General features: G+C 41.8%; 2 protein-coding genes across 2 annotated transcripts in view; one reads left to right on the forward strand and one right to left on the reverse strand.

The window, feature by feature from the left end:
* The window catches only part of DOCK7 (dedicator of cytokinesis 7), a 108,566-nt gene that overhangs the window by 42,941 nt on the left and 43,261 nt on the right, over positions 1 to 22,364 (reverse strand). Inside the window, exons 15-20 of the mRNA XM_059822223.1 lie at positions 3,685 to 3,802; positions 3,026 to 3,096; positions 2,057 to 2,195; positions 1,765 to 1,866; positions 1,398 to 1,484; positions 406 to 637 (exon numbers count right to left, since the gene is read on the reverse strand). Coding sequence (XP_059678206.1) covers positions 406 to 637; positions 1,398 to 1,484; positions 1,765 to 1,866; positions 2,057 to 2,195; positions 3,026 to 3,096; positions 3,685 to 3,802 — 749 coding nt within the window. The remainder of the gene's footprint in view (positions 1 to 405; positions 638 to 1,397; positions 1,485 to 1,764; positions 1,867 to 2,056; positions 2,196 to 3,025; positions 3,097 to 3,684; positions 3,803 to 22,364) is intronic.
* On the forward strand, positions 12,553 to 21,340 carry ANGPTL3 (angiopoietin like 3). Its single transcript, XM_059822125.1, has 8 exons — positions 12,553 to 13,050; positions 14,079 to 14,189; positions 14,295 to 14,351; positions 15,037 to 15,154; positions 15,932 to 16,045; positions 17,582 to 17,677; positions 19,529 to 19,807; positions 21,162 to 21,340. Exons 1-8 carry the CDS (start codon positions 12,553 to 12,555, stop codon positions 21,338 to 21,340), a joined length of 1,452 nt encoding a protein of 483 aa, XP_059678108.1.

The raw sequence follows: 22,364 nt of genomic DNA on the forward strand, positions 1-22,364 counted from the left end.
TACAGCATTTGTATCTTCTTATTTTACCTACTTCCAAGATTTTCCAAGGTGACTAGTAAGGATGAGATTCTTAGTTTCTGAATGTCAGTATGGAGAAACCTTAACAGGCTCCGGTGCTAAGAAAATGCTGAGCATCCAACTCATGAAAGTCAGGCCCCTTCCCGGTGTCTCAACTCGGACACCAAGTTACTAGTCATTCTTAAAAACCTTTGTATTAAATATTGCCCCTGGGTATATCACCACTGATCTGGATGCCAGCATGTTTTATTTTGAAGATACGTGGTATATTAGTGGCACTAAAATAAAGCATAAAAATGGACTTTTTTTATTTCTACATAAATATGATGAAATTGGAAGTGTCAAACTTTCAGCTATGTAATTCTCTATAAAACTTAAATAGAATACCTATTTGGCCTGCAATGACAGGAGGTCTTACTACCAGAAGAATCAGTTTGTCAAGCAGGAGATGAAGAAATCGCACTACCGGCTCCAGTTGAGAGGAATTTAAAGCTGAAATGCTGCTCTTCAGTTCATTTTCCAAGTTGTTTTCCATAATTCTCATGTCTCCTATTCGCACAGGGAACATGTGCTCATCCAGAGCATGGACAAGTGCAAAGAACTTGTCAAGATAAGGGTCCTACAGGCAAGCAAAAAAACCCAATGATCAGCAAGACGCTCCAAAAGTAACTTCACTTTCTATGGATTTGTACCTCATGCATGGATTCGCTCCCTCATTCTTCTATCTGACCATTTAATCTCACAAAATTAGCAGAAACTCAGCATCTTTGAGAGCTCTGCCCATATGTCTAATTCAACTGAGATCAGTTCAGAAGTTGCCAGTGCCAAACTAGAGGACCCACAGACTGTGTATTCTTAGAAAAACAGACAAAAATGCACTAAAATCATGTTACTATTTACAGCACAAATAAAATACACAAACCCCATCAAAATGACATACTGGGAATTAATAAAACAAAAGTTGAAATGATTAGTCAAAACGATTGTCATCTTTCTTTTCCGATCAAAGAAAGACAGATGAAAAATACGTGGAGAAACAGAAGAGACAGAAGGGAAAAGGAAAAACAAGAAAACATCATATGCCTGGACTGTTTGTTAGACCTGTTGTATTAAACACAACAGTCTGAGGTCTGAGAACACTGTTGGCCATTCACACCCTGTGAATAGAGACCAAACCGCTCATATTTTTAAGCAGAACTTCTCAAATATACTCACAGCAGAATGTGGAATAACAGGTCAGCTGGCTCAGAACTGAAAATGAGATTGTAATTTCACTACAAGTAATTATTATACTCTTCACAGTATCAACTTTGACAGCATTTCAGCTGTCAAAAGACTATCAAACTCTGTTTATTACAATGACTGCTCTTAACATTGACCTGAGTGTGGAGGGATGATACAGCAACAACTTCTACGTTGAAAACCCCTTTGTGGTTATCCACCCACTTCATTCCAGGGAGTGGGACCTGCAAGTTAACAGAAAGATGAGCGAGGATGTGACAGAAAGCAAAGCTAAGGCCCTTCTAATTACAATTGCCATTTCTTTTCATTTTATTGTCCGATCACGCACACGTGCCCACACATGAACACACACACATGTCTAAACTTAACAGTATTTAAGAAATAGATAACCTAAGAGTTAAAAATACACATGCACACACATACACACATATATGTAGACACACACTCTTTCCCTTTCCAACAGAAGTATTCTCCTGCTGATTATCAGCATGAAGAACAGCTCACCTCTGGAGAAAGCACTGAATAGGCTTGTGGTGGTTTTTCCAATGAAACAGGCAGGCAGAACTGACCAGTCTTCAACCGTCCATTTTGAAGCATCGGTATCCACTTTAAGGAGAAGGAATGAACAAAAAAAAAAAAAAAACCACACACTTCTTAAGGCTTTCTTGAACTTTCCAAGCTTGACTGTCAAATTCTCAAATTCTACAACAGCGTACGACTTGACAGTGATGCTAAACAAATTGCAAACAAATGCATTATGAATATATCCTCTGCTGAAAGACTGAAAGACACTCACGGTGTAGCCGACTGGAGTCTCCAGGGGAGTGTTTTGTTTTTGCTGGCAACTGACGTGGTAGAAAGTAAAAAGCAGGTGGTGATGATCGGTTAAAGTGGCTGGAAGCTTAATCTTGATTTCCTCATGAAAATCAGGCGATCTGTGCAGAGACCAGACCCTCAGCTGAGTCATCAATACAAACAGTGTGGTTTACTATTTTATGCTCCAGACCAAATCCTCTGAGTTAAAGTATCTGGAGGGAAGGAAGTATATGGACCATCCCAAGCAATGAAAGCTTCACTTTCTGATCACCAAGGACTGGAAAAACTTTGTGTATGCATTTACAGTCCACAAAAAATGAAAGTGGCCAGCCTCTCCTCACACAGGCACTCTGAACTGTGCTGCTCCCCATCCGCAATAAACTCTTGTCTCAAGGTGGAGACTGCCACAACCCCCAACCTGCAGGACAGGATTCTCTACCTGGTACCTCTCTCCCTGGTACAGCTACAAAGACTATCAACACGTTAAGGACAGATTCAACACTCCTCACCCCAACTGCAATGAAATTATTTTCAAGACGAAGTACTTAAAATTTGTAACTAAAGTCTAAAAGGCTCCAGCAAAATCACGAAGCACATGCTAACATGAGTTTATAACGTGAATCTTCATGCCTACTAACTCAAAGCTCATACTTACAGCATCTGCTGAGTTGGGCTACGTGCTCAGGATCACAGCCCCTGACACAATGCTCTTGATTTGTACCAGAGCAAACAAAGACTCCGGCTCCTAGTCACCGCAAAACTCTAACGACAGTATCAACTGACACTGCAGTTGCTGTGAGTGCTATGCAGATAGTAATTGTTAAATAATTAACACTGAGACAGAGGCACTGGTGAGTTACTCCACTTTCACACTGGTAAAACTTCCTTTGGGTGGACTCATACTATCCATATGGGGCCATGTCCTTTCACAAGCTGTCATGTGTTTTACCTGTTGTGATATACTACAGCTGTGTATGCTTCTTTGGAAAATTCAGGACAGCTAGATTTGCCAAAGATGACCTGCAAAAAAGAAAAAACCACAGAAATCCCCCTATAAAACTGCACCAAGAATTTGTTCCATAATCCCACAGAGACATTTACAGCTCCGTTCATGAGTCTGTGCAGCTGTGTACAGTTACATCGGTTTGTTACGTGCCCCGTCACTTATATGCAACGTTTTACTCAGTCACTGAAGAGTTCACAATGTTAATAATCCCAGTTACACATGCACACAGACATGGCTGAAGAACTAATGAGTGTAACCGCCCCTACGCAGATCTCCACCAAGTGCTGATCACTTCTGGCCCTGCGCACAAGTATAACTATCACCTTTAATTTTTTTGGCACGGAAGCAAACATGCTATTGCATCAAGGGTGCCCACTGCAAACATCTCAGGTTAAAACACTAGCTACTACCTTGTTACTGTGCAAACTCCATACAAATGCACTCTTTGTTCTGAAATATTGTAATTTTGTATTCCCCTGAACTTGTTATTTTGAAATGTATTTCAGCAAGGTTTTCTTTAACACAGGGATTTTACGACTGCAATGTGTACTCTGCCTTATCGGCATGCAGCGTTCACACGGAGCACAAAGTACTTCCCTCACCGGCATAGCATTGCTTGGGTCCTCTCCATACATGAACTGGACTTTTACAGTGATATTCCTGGCAGATCCTTGGCGGTTGGCAAAGTTAAGGCTTTGAGGATAGACGTAAAGAAGATTCCTGCAAGAAACAAATGCATCAAGTGAGCATCTCCGTGTAAGCGTGAGTGGGTTCACACATTTATTAATGCTATTATTTAAACCTCTATGGAAACACGCAGAGGGTCAAAGTGAAGGGTCTGACACTTTCCATTAGCCAGATGGTCATCTCTTCATCGTAAGTGCACACCCATACAAGCGATTTGATAATGACTCCTTATTTTAGACATCAAAAGTCACAATTTTTTAAACTGCCATCATACTTTGATATAGTTCCTGTTTGTAAGGGTGCTTGAAAAATACATCTAAAAATTTACTAGTGATTCTATGAGCTAAGAAGTTCAAGTGGAAAGAAAACATGAATAGAAAAGCACTGAGAAGTGTTTATTTGTTCAACACAGAGTGGCTGGTTCCTGTTAAATACCTTCCTTGTTGTGACCTGTCCTTTTTTCTTTAAATCTTATATCACAATGACTTCAGGTTACAGCTCTCCTCTGAAAATGGATTAAACTAAGTGGATATCTGTAGCTTCAGCAGACACGAAGTCTTCGCAATGACTCGGAATGATGTCTCCAGTTCCATGCCTGAATACCACACTTCGGGAAGTGAGAAGCAAGAATAGTCAGGAGCACTGGAAAACAGCGGGGATGGCCAGACCGAACCAGGAGTGTTTAGTTTTGAGGGAATGACACAGGTAATGACACAGGGGCCACAGGTAATGACAATACTCCCAGGTATCTAAAGAACTGCTGCAAAGACCGAAGTAATAAAGTGATCATCACATCCACAGGGAATATGACAGGACGTAATGGGCTGAAATTGCAGCGCGGGAGATTTAGGTTAGATGCGAGGGAAGATGTTCTGACTGTAAGGCTAGTAAAGCAGTAGAACAAATTGCCTGGGGAGGGTATGAAATCTCCATTTTCCAGTAGCTTTTGAGGACAGGTAAGGCAGGTACCTCTCCAGATCAGCTTACAGACAACCTCAACCTTCATGGGGGGAGAGGGCACATTTTGGAGGCCTCTTCCAGGTCTGTTTCTCCAAGTCTACGATTACTTTAAACACAACAGTGACAAGATGCAAAATTCTGCAATATTTTCTTAGCCCTGCTGAGCCCCTGCCAAGAAAGTGCAAGCTGGATTCACACAACGTTAGCAAAACCGTCCACTACGAGCAACGCCCTATGAGCAAGTAATTTATACCACAGAAAACCTCTTGTATCTTCCTATAAAGACAAAAAAGACAGCAGCCCCTGTGAACCATTCCACTCAACATACTCAATTATTCAAAGGAAATACACCTTCTTTTGCCCCCAAACAAGGAAAAGTGTATGAATTATTATACGTCTTTAAAAGGTCAGCCTGGAAATCCCCTATCCATCTCCCACCCAGCCCTGCCCACCAGACCAGCATCATTCCCCCTCAGACAGCCTGGTTCCTACGGCTCCAACAAGAGGGATGCTCACCACGGGCTACTCGGCAGCCCAAGGGTTAGGTGAGAGGTTCGTATTGCTGCCTCGCATCTGCCAGGGATGAAAGACTGGCGTGTTGCATTTTGCCCAAACACTGAAGCAACCAATTCTGTAACAAACCCTGGCTTGTAAGACAGGAGGTAAAAGAGGTTCCCTTCCCCTCTATCCCGCTTTGGGAACTATTCAGTGAATCTGAATACAATTTGTAAGTAGTTTCCAACTGTTCCTTGTCCCAGAGACAACAGATGGGCACAGAAAACTGCAGTGAGGAGCACAACAGGACAACATTTTAAGCATAATAAAGCAGACGCTACAGAGCGCTGCAACCGTAGGTTGAAAACAGAAAGATCCTCTTTTTGACTGTTGGGAGAACAGTGATTTGGTTGCTCAGTGAAGGTACCTGGGTGCCTTTTTAGATGCCATGGGTATCCAAAACACCTGCACTGGGCTAGCAGTGGGTGACTCTCCTGGAGGACCAGATGGAAGGAAGGTGGGCTGCCCTAGGCTGTCGGAATGTGCACTCGATATCAACGTTTCAGCAAATGAATCCCACCTGAGGACTTGGTTCTGATGGCAACTCCATTTGCTCCCCAATACCCGCAGGTACTCCCAACTATACAGACACAGGCTAATGCTGGTCCTAAGGAATTCTCTAAGAGCTTCTGAAGAAAAAGGTACCACCTCCAGGCCAGCACCTATACAGAGCAGTCCAGCTGTATAGCTCTGGAAGGCTATACAGGGCAGCATTATGAAGCCAGGCTCTTTTTCACCCCTCCAGGGTGAAGGATATATTCCTCCAGGTAGAGGAATATGCTTAGCTGGCATACGGGAATTTCTTCCCTTTCAAGCCCTTCATGGTGAATTAAGTTTTTGAATCCCATCCCCATTGGTTGCTTTGCCTAATCAATGCTCTCTTACTATTTCAGAGGGGGCCTGTGCCGTTTTTGTGAGTCTACTAAATTACTTTGTTCTGGCACGAATACATTTGCTCCTTGATGTCCTTTTTAAAACGAAAATGGATATGAAAATTTACTCTAGAATGTACATTGCTCATAAAACTTTTATTAAGTATTATTAGTGCTTAAGAGAAGGATTTAACGTATTTGTGAAGCCAGGCTACAGGATCCCTATATTAAAGGCAATCTTATACTTAGGACTGATTTATGCTGAATAGCAGAGGTGAGCCTAAACCAAGCCTGCAGTTCTCCTACCACCTCTTCCACTAGGGCTTGGCCTGCTGCGAGCAAAGGAGACATTTCACCAATTCAACGCCACTCTAGAAAGAGGGTGCTAGAGCCCTACAAGCAGCCATTACAGCTGACGTTACATGCCAGGGAGGGCTTTAGCTGCATTCACAACAACCAGCACGGGAGGAAACGTACAGGTTGTTCCCCCCTCCACTGCCTTTCAAGCCCCTGTCACGTCCAAGGCTCCAAGGGCAATTATCCTGCATTTCGTCAGGAAGAAGCTCGTGTTGCTCAGGGGAGTTCAGATGCACAGATCCCACTGTAAGACAAGGGAGAGTTGGATGCTTGCTCCTGTTCAGGCAGCTTCTCTCCAGAGGGTTTCCTATTACGGGCATCAGCCTTTTGTTGAGAATTTACATATAGAGAGGGGAAAAAATTCCCCCGCTTGCACATCAGAACGTGACCTCAAATGAAAAACGCTATTTTACCTTACCCGACATAGGTAAAAGCCACAGATCTTCCTGTCTGCCATAAGCACAGTTACAGGAGCCATGGAAAGAGACTCACGGCTGAAAAACCGATAGGAAATTGTAAGTCTCTTGAAGGAACCAATGCCCCTGTCTAACAGCCACCCTGGGAGGCTGACTTCTCGGTTTCTCCTCTGTTACCCTCTCTCCTTTGATTCATTACATCTCAAGTTCTCATCTTACTATTTGTGTGCACAAATACCTGGGCTCAGTAGACTTCGTGGGACACCAGAGGTGTAGCCACTATCCTCTGAAAAAAGTGAAACAAGACTTCTGTGCAAAGCGATGGTAGAAGCTGCCTCACCGCACGGGTGAGATGATAGGCATCGAAGTTGCTGGGCTTGTAAGGCAAAGTAAGTGGCATGGCACTGAATGGAGTCTTCAGGAATCAAGAGAGGACAGCCCCAGCCCTGTATTATACACAAACAGTGGGAAGCAAGAGGAGGGAGCAACTTTCTGGGAGGCCAGACATCGTGGAGAGGTCTCATATCAGTGTTCAATTCTCCATAGAAGGTATGAAGGGAGGAGATGGTATTGACCATGAAAATAACACTGCAACACCAACAACCATGCTAAGCATACACTGATTAAACAAAAGGACCGCTAGTCCTTATGCTTCCACGTAACAGCTACTTTGTGATGACACTATTCACAGATTTCTATCAATAAAAGTTTCAGCCAGAAGCTTTAAACCCAAGGACTTGTGTCTGGAGCTTTTATTACAATGCTACGCAAAATGTATGCAAAGCTTATACTGTTATCTCAAACAGATCTCAAAAGTACTTTTACTTCCATAAAATGAATTGCTAAAGTGCAAAGGCTTCCCAAGCCATGGAAATAATGGCACCAGGCACTCCTCTAAATATTTATGTAACATGATTGCAGCCATTTTGCAAAATCCTTCATAAAGGTATTAAAACATTAAGAGCTGATGCTAACTCTTAGAGGGAATGTCTAACTATTATGAAAATTTCCCTTTTCAGTAAAACCCTGAGACCTTTTTCTTTGCTTTATTCCTACTATAAAAATCATTTAAAGCCCGTTATTCAGGCTGACCCAGGTGCGTGAAAGATCTTCAGGATCATGTTTGTTATATACATCTTTCCTTGACTGGGCTAACAGCTCTCAGAGGCAGGATTCCCCCTTAGGGTTTCTACAGCCCCCAAATCTTATGGTTTAAGCATACCAGAAGGTTTTTTCCCCTCTGCTTTCCTGTGTCCTGCTTTGCTTATGGACTCTGTGACTGTTGTGACATCTAAGGGTGGTATTTTGTAGTGAACTTATCACTGCCTGACTTCATTGGCACTCGCATTAATATGGAAATGTGCTTGGCAGCTACCTCTGCTTTTTTAATACTTGACATCAGAGCATTTTGAATGCCTTTACCCTTTGGAAAACAAACCTTTCTAAAGGGTCGTGTCATGTCTGAGCAGCACGCCAGCACAAGCAAGCTCCCGTAGCTTGCTGAGCTCCCGTGCGTCAGCTGAGCTGCGACAACTGCGGCACAGGAATGGGCAGTGCACGGCGACACGCAGGAACTTCCCAAGCTGTAGAAACCCGGTGAAATGTCTCATCTCCAATCGCTTGGTCATTGCTATTTCTTGAGTAACTTCCTATATTTTTCTGAAGACTAAGCTAAGAATAAGATTTTTGGCGGTGATGGGGTTAGGGAAAATTCAAAACTATTTAAAACAAAACTGAGAAAGACTTCTTTTGATGGTGAGAAATAGCTAAAACAACAGAAAATTATTCATGTGAAACCCTGTAGAACCAAAGCCACTCAAGGACTTTAAAATAGACTGTAGAAAGTATGTATCTTTTTTTTTTTTAATTTTGCAACCAGTTCTTCAAGCTTTGCAGCCCAAAATCCCTGGGTCAGATGCCCGAGGCTGGACTTTGTTCCCTATTACTGGGCAGTGTCAGGCCAGATAGAAACCATACCTAAACTTCATCTACGTAAGTGACAATCCAACGAGTTTCCCTACAGAAAATACAAATCCTTCAAAATCACATGCTTATCTTACTTTTTAAACACTGGAAGTACTTATAAATAGGATTATCAGGTGTTGCATATCTTGGTTTACCATTCAAAGCAAAAACTGTCAAACTTTTCAGAGTTAAAGTGTTAAGAACCCTAAGAACTTCCCACAAAGGTACAATATAAGAGCAGTCCACATCCTGCAAGTGCTTTTTTTTTTTTTTTTAACTCATTTGAACAGCTCTTTATACATTCCCACTGATATTACCAAATGAGAAAATGCTGCAGGAATGATGACTCAATGCAAACCCTCCAGGCTGATCACTGTCCCATGAATAACCCTAATTGTTCTAACGCTTTTTTGAACAGATTTTTAGTAGAGTTGAGTAAATACTGATTTGATACGTTTCTTTAGAAACTAATCTGAAAAAATGTGTATTTTAATAGGGCATGATAGCCTTCCACTGAACAGTTTCTCATACATTAGAACCTCATGGACATCCCCTGTGAAAGCAAACAACCTTGTCAAAGCTAGATCTCTGGAATAAAGCCCTATGCCATGCAAACCAGAGAATTAATCATGAAAAACACTCATTATCACAATAAAATTAAGAATTAAAATAATCATTATCATCTGAGCTCTACTTGCTAGACTTTTACATTTGGAGTTAAAATACAGTGCCAATAAAAAGGCAGAAGCAGAAAGATTAAACGGCGTTTCATTTTAGCAAAAGTCCCTGTTCAATTTTGTGTCTCTATGTAGACTGAGCTTCTCAACTGCAACACTAGAATATTTTTACTTTGCTCTGCCTGATGACACCTACACCCAGCCCGACCGCTGAGAAGCACCTGATTTAGGAATACAGTAGACTCCCCACTGGCCAAAGCCAATGTAATATTTATCCATTGAATAAGCAGCACCAACCATAATAAAGCTGAATCTAAACTCCCAACACAGAGTAACATGTGTAAGTATGGGTATAACTTCCAAGCTGTCGGAAGCTCCAGTGCAGTCACTGGTGGTCTTGGGTTGTGGACTGCTCTCTCTCTAAACATCAGAGAAGAAACAAAACGCACAGTCTTGCCTCCCTCTCATTTCTCTGCACAAAACAACTTTGCTCCCACCACTCGCCTAGAGTGGCATGAGCTCTGTGACACAGCAAGAAGTCTTAGCACTTCGCTCACCTCTTGGCTGCTTGTTCACATCCTGAATGTGTTCAACCAGTCAGTCTCCAATGAGTGACTTGTGTCACTGTAGAAATGAAGAAGCCATCACGTTTTCATCAATGCACCAAATATTCAATGCAAAACAAATGATCAGCAAGTGAATGGACGTACAGGAGCCATACCGAACAGCCCATAACCAAACTCCTCGCTTGCCTATAGCCTTCCAGGCTCAAATGAGTAATTAAGCAAATAACTCTTTGCCGCCATGTGTTATATCTGCCAACAGTGAGCAGATACAGCCCAGTCTCAGCCGGCCAGGCTCAGCTAACAGTGGCTTTACAAGAGTCATCAACAGAGAACCAGACAGGCGTTTAGTTGGTAAGAGCCATTCTTTTTGCAAACTGCAGAGAACTGAATAGAACTAGGTGAACATTGTGGTATCTGCATGGACCTGCACGTATTTCAAGCCTCTTTGTAGCTCTTCAGTCTGTCCTGAAAGACAAAAGGACTGTCCAGCTAAAGTATCCGAAGAGCCGGTTAACCACAAGCTGCAATTCAAATGAAGCAAAGGCTGCTCTGACCCTTGGCAGCACTATGCGCCAGGGCACAGCGCTGCCCTTGCCCTCCCCTTCCGTTCCCTGACTCTTTGCACGGTGCAGCCAGAGCTGAGACCTCAGCCAGAATCCTCAAAACTCTCAGTGTTCAGGGTTTTTTAAATCATTACTTTGCTGCTTTGCTCAAGTGTTTTAAAATTATGCTTGAGAGACAATTCCTCATCGGTCACGCCCTTTATGATGCTGTGAATTCACAAATATCTGAAATAGAGCAGGAAAAGGGAAATCTTACTTATCCCTTTGCCTTCACAGGTTTGTTCCCTACGAGACAATTCTCGGTACTTGGTCTCAGCAGCGTACAAGGATGAGGATCTTCAAGACTGTCTGCTGCAGTGGGACACCTTGCAAGACGAGAAATTACTGGGTTGGGTTTTTACGGGACAGAACTGCACCTTTGGGTTGTGAAAATGCATTGCTGCTTCCTGGTATAGAATAGTGATTGTTGTTTGTATTTAAGGATAAGTCCTACATTTGCTTCCACTCTATGCCAGCAGATTGTCTTTGAATGAATCCTCATTCTTCCCGGTGCCAGGCCTGATGATCTACATGCTCCTGCTTTTCTTCTATACTTTGTGCACATAATCCAGTAAATCAGATCCAAACCATACTGGTACAAAATATTCTCCACCAATTAATTGGAGATCTAAAATACTTTCATGTTATTTAATTATGGGTGTGGAGGTTACCTGCATATTATCAACCCTCATCACACAGAAAGTTCAATGTATGAGATAACAACTTCATTTTTAAAACAATTTTTCTATTGATGCTTCATATCATACGTGCATATGTACATGAACAACAACAACAAGTCCAGGGGAAGAATTACAAAACATGCAAGAATCTAGCAAAAACCTGAAAACTCTCCAAAGTACAGACTATATTATTCATGAACTGATTTTGATTTCTTGGATTGCTATGGGTGATTCTAGAAAGAAAAATACCTTTCATTCATACTGCAACACTACTCGAAAAACATACAGGCTTCCATGCAGAGACCCACTGGAGAACAGGACATTTATTTCAGAGTACTTGTAGACTTGCTTTATGTAGTATGAATCTTAAACAGTAAGAAGAATGGTAAGGTGAGAAATGTACGCGAGGTATTATTTATCTCACCCACCGCTGGAAAGCAGCTCTTAAAAAATAAGTTTTATATGGTGTAAACTACTGCACAAACCTTAACATAGCAGAATCACATCCAGGCAATCTCTGGACCTAATTCCCTCTTTCTCACTTAATCTGAACTAGATGACAAGTAAATCCACTGCAGCACAATGAGTTACATCAGAAAATGGTACAAGATGAGAATCAAGTTGTGTGAATCATCTGGGAATATTTTGCCCTTCCATAGCTTATCAAGGAGCTGCACAACCTGAAATACAGCGTCCAGTGCTCTTAAGTATGGTAAACCCTTTTAGACTCCTGAGGCAATAAAAGGAATCATACAACACAAACAAGAAGCAATTTAGGTCCTTATCAAGATTATGACCCAAAATTAATCTATTAAAAAGTGCTGTGTGAAAAACACTATGTCATCAATAACATTTTATAACAGAACGTCTGGCAGATGGAAAAGTTCAGAACCAGTTTAATCAGCAACATGTCCGTCTCAGTTTTATCTTCCCAGATATCAACCTACATTCGAGGGGTTACATTCGTTCAAATACACACAGTTTAATGATCAACTCGTGGGTCTGCCTCCTCTAAAATGAAGAGGAGTATAAATAGATCAAATTCTTCAACCCAGAACAGCCAGACAGCAAAAACTGTTAGTAGGAAAAGTCTCTGCATCCTGAACAACCAAAGAGTATCAGGACCAGAAAACATGAAAATCATTCTAGTCTTTCTATTCATTGCCCCACTTGCTCTTTCAGCTAGAGCTGAGAAGGATTATTCCTCCTTTGATTCCGCTGCATCTCCCGAGACAAAATCAAGATTTGCCATGCTAGATGACGTCCGAATCTTAGCCAATGGACTCCTCCAGCTTGGCCATGGTCTTAAAGACTTTGTCCATAAGACAAAGGGGCAGATGAATGACATCTTTCAAAAACTTTACATTTTTGATAGGTCCTTTTATGAGCTCTCACTGCAAACTAGTGAAATCAAAGAAGAAGAAGAACAGCTCAGACAAACTACAGCCAGACTGCAAATCAACAATGAAGAGATAAAGAATCTCTCACAGGAGATGAATTCGAAGATTGAAGACCTCATACAAAACAAAATCCAGCTGCAAGAGAAAGTATGGGGACTGGAAGACAAAGTCACAAAACTGGCCATTATCCAGCCTTCCATGCAAGAGACAAAAGAAATTTCTTCACTCAAAGTAAGTAGACTTGTGAAAGCCCCTGACACACAAAGCCAAAGTAAATTGTAATGCTATTGTCAGTAGTTACGCAATAGAAGCTCATGTTTTCCCTTCCTCTTCACTGTAGTACTACTGTGTATTTTGAGAAATAAATCACTGCGATAATCTGAATTGAATCAGTGTCTTAATCTGACATATTGTTTATTTCGCAGTAAAATTCCCCAGTGAAATCAGTGAGAGAATTGTGAAATTACAAGGCTCTGTATCTTTTTCAGTATTTTTTTGCAAATCAGTTTTAAGAAATTCTGTAATAATAATGATAAAAAATTTTTGCGATCAGGAAAACGATGTGATTACCAAGCCCATGGGTTTGTATGTCATTATCTGATTACAAATCAATGCACTAGGAACTGCCTGCTCAGTATAAAAACAGGAAGCTTAAACCTTTCAAGAGGGACATCCATAGTACCTATATGACCTCCAGGATCAAAGAACCTTGCAAGTGTTAATAGACTTAACGTCAATACATGCAAGTATTTAGGTGGGTATAAGGTTTCCTATCGAAAAGGAAGTATTAACTGTACTTTGCAGAAGCATAAAAAGGCTAAGCAACTTGTGTGAGAAAATGCTGGATGTTTGTGTCAGAGCAGAAAGACGAATCCAGATCTCCCAAATCCCAAGCTAATACCCTAAATGCTGGGAATTGTTCCCTTTTTTGATCAGTGGCACACATCTAGTTTGAATCAAGGGCCAACTTCACAGAACGTAATTGTTCCGGACGTGAAAATGGAAGGAAAATAGCAACAAAAAAGGTCTACAAAGCTGCCAGTACTTCATCTCAAAATACAATGGGTATTCATTTCAGAGGCAAAGAAATTCCCCCCTTCAGAGGCAAAGCAGGCAACCTTTTGGAAAAGGAAAGGCAACGTCAAATGGCTTGTGCCTCTCAAAACCGGTCGTGTGACAAGAGTTATGGAGGTAGTGCCACTGTGAAGGTCTTCTGCTGCTTCTAACCGCAACCATCCTCCCTCCCCTCCTGTCCTCAGGCTTTCGTGGAGCAGCAGGACAACCACATCAAGCAACTTCTCAAAATCGTAGAGGACCAGCACGTGCAACTCGACAGACAGCACAATCAAATAATGGAGCTGGAAGACAAGGTACAGGAACCATCTCTACTTCTCTTTTCAGAACTTGTCATCTCTTGTAACACTGAAGGAAGCAATGGCCCATTCGTTCAGGTCAGCCATCCCTCTTGTTCACAGTTTGGGGGTGTCGAGGAGGGTATAAACAATTTTGACGGCAAACAGGTACCTCTTTGGGTGAGAGACTGCTGTGCTGCCAGGCAGAGGGCTATGGCCAGGGCACGCAATGACCAAGAACAGAGCCTTGAAATATTGCCTATCAACACCAGGCTGCTGTATTTTCTGACCACTAATTTTCTTTTTTTTCTCTTATTATCTATCATATTATTGTTCTCCCACTGGTCTTCTAAGTATCATTACTTTCTACCTCTATCTTCTTTTCCTATAGTCACTCCAATAGGGAACCACGTTCTGCAGTTCAACATGTGTCACCATAACACTGGGTATAACTGACATGCTCATATTTAATTTATTCCTAAGAGGTGGCTATAAAAGGAAAATGCATTTCAGCCTAAGGAACTGTGGGTTCTGTGCTCTTTAGATGTTGGTATTATTTGTCTAAGTGATGTCACCTGAGGAAATAAGTTAAATCTGTTTGCCCATTAAGGTGCACCTCCTGAGAATGGGTCATTTACTCGCCTCATGAATCCTACCTTGTTTGAGCAGCGGCACAGCTGACATTCACGCAACTGAAATCCACCACTGCGGTTCTAAAGCTATTCTTATGTTGTAAATTGGGTATTCTACAGGATTACATGCACAAGAAAAATTATTCTCTGCATGACATTGTTCGGCTTGATATATGAATCTCATCATTTCAGAGCCTTGGGAAATTAACAGCCTGTAATTACGGTTCTTTCAGCTAAACCACATAGAGCTCCAGGAACTTGCGGAGAACTCCTTCACGGGGGAGCAAACAGAACCAGAAGCCATCCCCTTTCCTGTGCACAATGCCACAGCTGTAACATACAAATCTGATGGTGAGTCCTTATCTCTTAGACGTGAGTACGTAATACATTGCATTCGGAGTATTCTCTGTGAAAGTTTTGCATTGCTTTTTAACAGTCAAAGACTAAAAGCAAAAGACTCTTAGGCTACATACAGCGCTACGGGAAGGAGCGAGATTTCCTGCTTTGGAAAAAAACATCATCATCTACTTAGCCCCACTATACGTGTACTTGTCTCTGGGGTGACATACAGGAACAATGACCCGTAACGCAGTAATCCTGTAACACAACCTTCAGCCTCCATCACCCCTTGTAAACACGTGCTGTGACCATCCTCTTGTGACACTTCTAGCATTGCCAATACCTGTCTTGGAGACTATGAACAGAAAACTAATCTACTTCACACTGCCTAATTCTAAGATTTAGAAGAGCTTTCTTTAAAGCTGAGAGACATTTTCAAATGGCAGCAACGGGAACGGTATTTATTGGGAACTTTACAAAGGGTAGGAAAGTCCGTTTGCCAGAGTCTAGTCTTAGGCCTTACAAACTTTCCAAAATTACCTAAATTGAAACCTTACCTAACTTAAAAAATATAGGCGGCCCAACCTACATACAACTTGGCAGCTATACTACCAAGTCCAAAGCAGTTTGTCCATTTCGTGACATTTATTGTAAAACGAAATTACCAAAAAGATTGCTCTAGTTTTTGATTTGGCTCTATCCCATAGAGAAATTCAAGTTACAAAGCTGGATTAAAATTTACAAAGATCCAAAACAGGATTTGTAATTGTCTGCTGTTTGCTCTCCTAGGTGCCGCTCCTGACTGCACTGCTCTTTATAACAGCGGCATGAGGTCCAGTGGTGTTTACACTATTAAGCCCAACGGCTCAGAAGCTTTCAATGTCTACTGTGAAATGAAACTCGGTAAGACAGCTGTGCTAGCAACAGTCTAATTTTCACGAGTAGTTTCTTATAAGCCAAAAAACTGTGTCTCCTCCCAAAGTACGCAAAAACTTATCACAATTTATGTATCCTCTTGACTTCTCTTACTGGCCTGTCTGTGCTCTGAACTCAGGTTTCCCATACCCTGAAGTCTCCGTAATGCTGCTTTCATTCTTGACTCACCTTTTGTTTATACCGAGGAAAGGACTTTCAAGCATGTGACATAAATGAAGTATATTAAAAAACCCAAGCCCCTTTAGCTATAGATAATGAAAATGGCAATTATAAATGCCATTATATCGCAACAATGAATAGCTTTTCCAAATAAAAGCAAACAGTAAATAATAAATACCTTAGTGTAATTTTGTTTTATTAACAAGGGTTACTGCTTGAGACTTAGATATACCGAACTAATCCAAAAAGGTGAGTCTGGGAGACATGTGTCATGTTTGGCTGAGTCAGTTATGTACCATATAGGTCCAGAACTGTCATGGACCAGGATGCACAGCACCTGCCCAAGCTCTATCTTTGTAGGAAACCCATTTGTCTGTTCCTTTTGCCACTACCCAGAGATCACACATCGTGTGGCCAGTTCACTGTTCCCTGGTTTTTTCACCCCGCAATGCATCATCCTGCAGTGCTGCTCTGTGCGTGTCCTGCCCAGCTTCCCCGCACGGTCCCTTTGCCACGGCTACCCGGAGAGCCTGGGAACGCGCTGGTGCAAACGTGGCAGGGCCATGTGATTTGTTTGGATGTGTAAACAGAGCGGCACGGGGTTGCCCTGGGCAAAAAGTTCCTTTGCTTACATTTGTTGAAACTGGTGAAACGAGGGTGTCATGACCTGGTCAGAAGACCCCACTGCAACCCTGGCGTGGACACGGCCTTCAACACTTCGTACCTTCTGGGGAGTTGCGCTCCCAGCAGTCAAGCACTATCAGTAGAGGGAGTGTGACAATCTGATCGAATGTCTGGAACATTTCATATCTCTTTTTTATCATTTTCTCTATGTTTGTGTTTCTCAGCCCTCATAAACAAATGAAACCCAGTTAAGGCAGCTGAACAAAATGAGACCACAGTGAGCCAAGTCACTGCAAGCGTGGCAGAGGACACTCGAACAGCCCCGTATTCTGTTCAGCTGTGCTCACTTGAATTTCTTTCATGAAGATTTAGGCTAACTCATTCTACCTCAAAATTGGAGCGCCCAAGAGCACACTCATGGACAGTTAATAAGGCCAAGGCCAAGATGAGTCGAGCTTCTGCTCTCTGTAGAGCTGAGAGGCTTTATATGTGCAGTCAGGTCTGTTGCAAAATGAAGAGCAAGTGGGGTTCATATGGAGCCACCTTCAACGCAAACCCATTTTCTTCTTCACTGCAGTAGAGAGCGAGCTTGCTTAAGGGCAGCCACAGCAGAGCAGGCTGCAGGTCAGCGGCTGATGGCCTCTGTTACTTTCCATCTTCTCTCTAATGCTTTAAACACTTAAGCCAGGCTTGTGACTTATTTCCTCTTCACATTCACAGGCAGTTCCTGGACCGTAATCCAGAAAAGAGTGGATGGATCACTAGATTTCAACCAAACCTGGGATGCCTATGCAAATGGTTTTGGTGATCTCAATGGTAAAAATGCTTTTTTTGGTGTCTTTTCTTTGTATCAGTTGATTTGAGAGGCTGAATCTTCTTAATTAATGGTGTTCGCATGACAGCAGACAAAACCTGCAATCAAATCTGAACAGCTTACCTAATTAGTGGAACACCAGAAAGTGCTTACCAGACAATGTAACTCAGTAAAATTCTCAAAGACATACCTTCAAATGTGTATTTAGAAACTTCTGCTGAATCAAGGCCACAATGCTTTAAATGCTATTTTAATTATCAAGATTTTACTATTCATAAAAGCACCCCCTAAAAGCCTTTAAAGTATACACATAAAGGCAAAACCTCACCAGGTTGCTGTCACTACTTTCTCTCAAACTTTCTGCAATGATGTTTTCCTTAAAACCACCACCCCAATTTTTCCAACCTCAAGAGAGCCCGAGGCTGGGTGTGCTCCCCTGCACAAACACCTCCGGCTTCCCCGCGCGGTGGCCAATCCCCTCCATGGCTGGAGAGGGTGAGGAAACACCCACATTGCCCTGTAAATCATCAACTCCAAAGGATTTGTAGCACCAAGTGCTGCCCAACAGCCTCCCCATCCAGATTTTCCCTATTTTTCTCGTACAATGAGATGAGTCTACTTTTGTTTAGAAAATATTTTGACTTTCAAGGCACAGCACAGATCAAAACCTCACTTACTTCTACCTCTTCTACTATAGGGATCTGCCATATCTCAACCCTTCCCGCATTTTGGGACAGTAGCTCACAATTGAGGTAGACTTTTACCTGTATAGTTTCTCTGATTATACTGAATGCTACAGTTGGCCTCCAATTCCCATATACCAAACCGACACGAAGCCACATCTTTTCAGTGTCAGAAAGATTTTGCAGAGGATTGCATCACTCTCAGTTATGTCCTACTCAGTTCTGTGCTGCATATTCTAAGGTGATAAGATATAACAGGCTACTTACTGCTCCTTACCTGTAAATTGTGGCAGTGTTTTATTCAACCACCTTGTCTTCTATTGCTTTAAATGCCACCTGCATGTATGGCACTCACGTTCAGCTACACTATTTCTACATGTGGCAATTACCTATTGTGCACCGATACCAGTGGCACTGATAATAAGCTACTTAATGAATATAATTTATGAAACTAATTAAACTAACTATCAAGAACTCTAGCAAAAGAAAAATGCTCAAGTTAAATTCACTTTGTACACAAGGGTATCAAAACCTCAGTTTAGTTCTGCAGCTCCTTCCTTAAAAAATACAACAACTGCAATTAGGTTTTATGTATGTCACTTGCTTCATTTGTCACACAGTTCCAATTATGCATGTTTTAAATGTCTTGAGCTCCCTTTCAGAGTTTCACAAGAGGTGGGAAAGTTAAGAGAGAAGCTCCAGTTCATTTATATCTCTTGCTTTTATTGATCACCCGTGTGCAATTAAGACGAGGTAAACAAAAAGAATGTAGCAAGGGACCTCTGAAAAGATCAACAGTCCCCAAGACTCGTATTATTGATTTAATTAATGCAATGAATAAATCCTTTTAAATACTATATTTTCACACATACTACCCGCAGGTTATCTGTAAAAACAAATTCAATAGCGGTGTGAGCAATACAGGGTTTTAGGGAAAGTTTATCACATAACCCCTTCCCCACTAACTCTCTGCCCGGTGACTTCTGTCCCCTAATCCTCACCTCTGACATCTCTTGATTCTGACCTTGCGGAGCTTATTTGAACACATATTTTCAAATACTGGTATTTTAAAGGTGAATGAGCTATCTGAGGCATGGGCTAGAGATCTGAAAAACATGGTAAGTGTGCTCATGCCTAGTTCCATATTAACGGCATCCATTTACTTTGCAGAGGAATTCTGGCTAGGCCTGAACAAGACCTATTCCATTACTAAACAAGGGGACTACATCTTACGGATTGAGCTGCAGGACTGGAAAGATAATAAACGTTACATCGAGTATGCGTTCAGCTTGGGAGGCCCTGAAACAGACTACACTCTCCAGCTCTCACGGGTCTCCGGGAGCATCCCCAACGCGCTGCCGGAGCAGACAGAACTGCGGTTCTCAACCGCAGGCCGTGACGTGGACATAATAAATGACTTCAACTGTCCAGAAAACTACCTAGGTACCAGTATGCCGGGTATATGACCATGGCAGTTTCTTTGTTACATGAAGGATGGTAGTATGCTTTAGTGGGTAGTTACTGATACTAGCCTGGCTTTAGATACAGAAAAAAGAAGGTAGCAGCATCTTTCCGCTTGCAGGAAAGGGCAGAAGATGTTTTTCGTTGGCAGACAGCAGGGTCCTGCAATGAGGCATCACCTTTCTGTTTTATAGATAGGTAAAACAAAAGCAGAGCGAGGCTGTGCAGATGACCAACATCAGAAACAGAACTAGCAGCACAGGTTGAAATAAAAGCCCAGGATGAGATTCTGAGCTCTGAAGTAAAAGGCAGTTCTTCCTCTGATGCCTGCTCTAGTGTGGCAGCCCTAGGTCGGACTGTTTAATCCCTCCTTGCAAAAAAAGAGAAGACAAACTGACTCTTAACTCCATTTTGACTACAAACCAAAAGTTAAGAATGACGGTGAGTTTCCATTCAGAAGGAGATTTTAGCTGTTTGTCAAGTATACATGCTATAATCACTCAAAAGAGCAAGAGAGATGTGAGGCTGAAGACATATTTCTCCTTGAAGATAATTTGGTTAAAGGATTCCTAATTCTTTGGTTTTATGATGCTTTTATGTTTTACCAGTTTATAGCAAAAAGCAAACAATTGAAAAAGCAATTAATGATTAAACCACAGGAAACACAATTGCCCTCCAGACACCTACTTCATACAACAAACATTTTGTACGTCATTCTAGCCTTGAAAATCATTAATGTCTGAAACAATGCCGAGAGCGTTACTCGGCTCTAGTGACCATAAAGCAGATGGCCAATGACTTCCAAAGTGCTAAACTTTCATTTCTAGCAGAGTCACTGCCAGTCCTTTGCCAGCAGAACTGGGCTTACAATTTAAGCTCGTGGTTAAGGACACCAGCCAGTAAAAAAGAGAATTTGTTTACTAAAGGCTCTTCAGCCTCCTGTAGATGCAGAGATTTAACTCTTTGTACCTGAGAAAAATATCAGCAAATCAAAGACAGTTGCAGAGGGTCATGGGAAACATGAAAGTGTGGAGCTAACTTTGTAAGTGTCCCAATTCAGTGGCAGCATTTGTGTGTGCAGTTTTCTACGCACCACTTCTTTTATGTGAAGCAGACAATAATGGTGAGCACAACTTCTTTGTATTGGCCCTCAACTTGCAAGCATAAGTGGGCATGCATACAAGCACCGTTTCATTTGAGTATACTGGGTAATTGTCACGTTTGCTAGAACTGGTCTAAGGAAGATTTATGTTGCAAATGGGAGCTGTCTACTCGGAAACTGAGCATGGTATGTTAGGGTACAACTGCCAGTAACTGACATTACAATATTTTTCCTTAGGAGGCTGGTGGCACAGTGAATGTGAGGAAACCAATCTTAACGGGAAATACGTCGCACCAAGGTCAAGAGGAAGACTAGACAGGAGAAAGGGCTTATACTGGAAGCCTAAGAAAGGAAGATACTATTTGCTCAAGTCAACCAAAATAATGATACACCCAACAGATTTAAAAAGTTTTGACTGAATGCTCAACCTGATGCATTTTAATTCAGAACATATATACTGAACATTACTACATCAAAGAAGTTCATGTCATGTTTAATAGCAGATGCATGTCTAAATCCATACACTGTATGGCATATTCTCCAATACATAAACCCTGAGGCATTTGCGATGGTCTTACAGTATGTTTGGTGAGTATTCTCATTCGCCCTAGCCCCAGTGTCAACGTGCTGTAACTTATGTGGAGCTGTTACCTCCCCAGGATGAAACTCCAAGGCCTAGGAATCAGCTGCCTATTCACGTGTTAGATAGTATTGCTTGGGGGAATGGGTTTTCTGGCTGTTGCATTCGTTTCTGGGTTGTGTAGTAGGGAACACAAAAAGTGTTTTGGTAAACAAAGGGCTGGCAAAATGATACGGAAGACATTTAGGTACTAATCTATAGGGAAAAAAAGAAATTTTGTTTCGTAAAGTAACTAATTTGATGTTTGGTTCATGTTATTGTTGTGGTATGTTTCTACGAGCAAATGAAAGACGGGCAATTCCCCATTTTAGGGTTCTGTGTATTTCCAGACTAATTTTCAGCAGCGTAGCTCAGGGCAGTCTTTGCTGAAGCACTGTACTCATACAGACATCACGTAAGCCACAGCGCAGACCTAATCTTTTAGATACCACACTTTGAAGAATAACTTAAGAACTACACTTTCTTACTGAAAGTTAAGAGCTAAGCTTCAAAGCTTACTGAAATAAAGAAGAGATCTTTACTCCTCATTTGAAATTGATTCAGAGCCATCCCTTTGTGACCTTTTACTACACCTAACTAAGAAATTAAATGAAAGACAGAGTGAGCACGTGACAAAACACCTTTCAAATACAGTTGCCTGTGGGAGGCAACTCCAATGGAGTCAGTGGTACCAACCAACAAACCCTGCAGGCACAACCTATGTGACAGTGTTGGTCCTGCTCCCGAGAACACATTCACATTTCTTTAGCTTCAGCTGCAGAAAACTATAAGGCAGAAGGACTATTGACATGCTTGTGGCTGGC

The sequence above is a fragment of the Gavia stellata genome, chromosome 10 (assembly GCF_030936135.1).
Source record: "Gavia stellata isolate bGavSte3 chromosome 10, bGavSte3.hap2, whole genome shotgun sequence".
NCBI lineage: Eukaryota > Metazoa > Chordata > Aves > Gaviiformes > Gaviidae > Gavia > Gavia stellata.

Bases quoted from the DNA above. Each gene is read 5' to 3' on its own strand.
- ANGPTL3 (XM_059822125.1), top strand. From the start codon at position 12,553: ATGAAAATCATTCTAGTCTTTCTATTCATTGCCCCACTTGCTCTTTCA. The intron at 13,051-14,078 runs GTAAGTAGACTT...TCCTGTCCTCAG, and splicing joins AAGAAATTTCTTCACTCAAA to GCTTTCGTGGAGCAGCAGGA. The intron at 14,190-14,294 runs GTACAGGAACCA...TCTTGTTCACAG, and splicing joins TAATGGAGCTGGAAGACAAG to TTTGGGGGTGTCGAGGAGGG.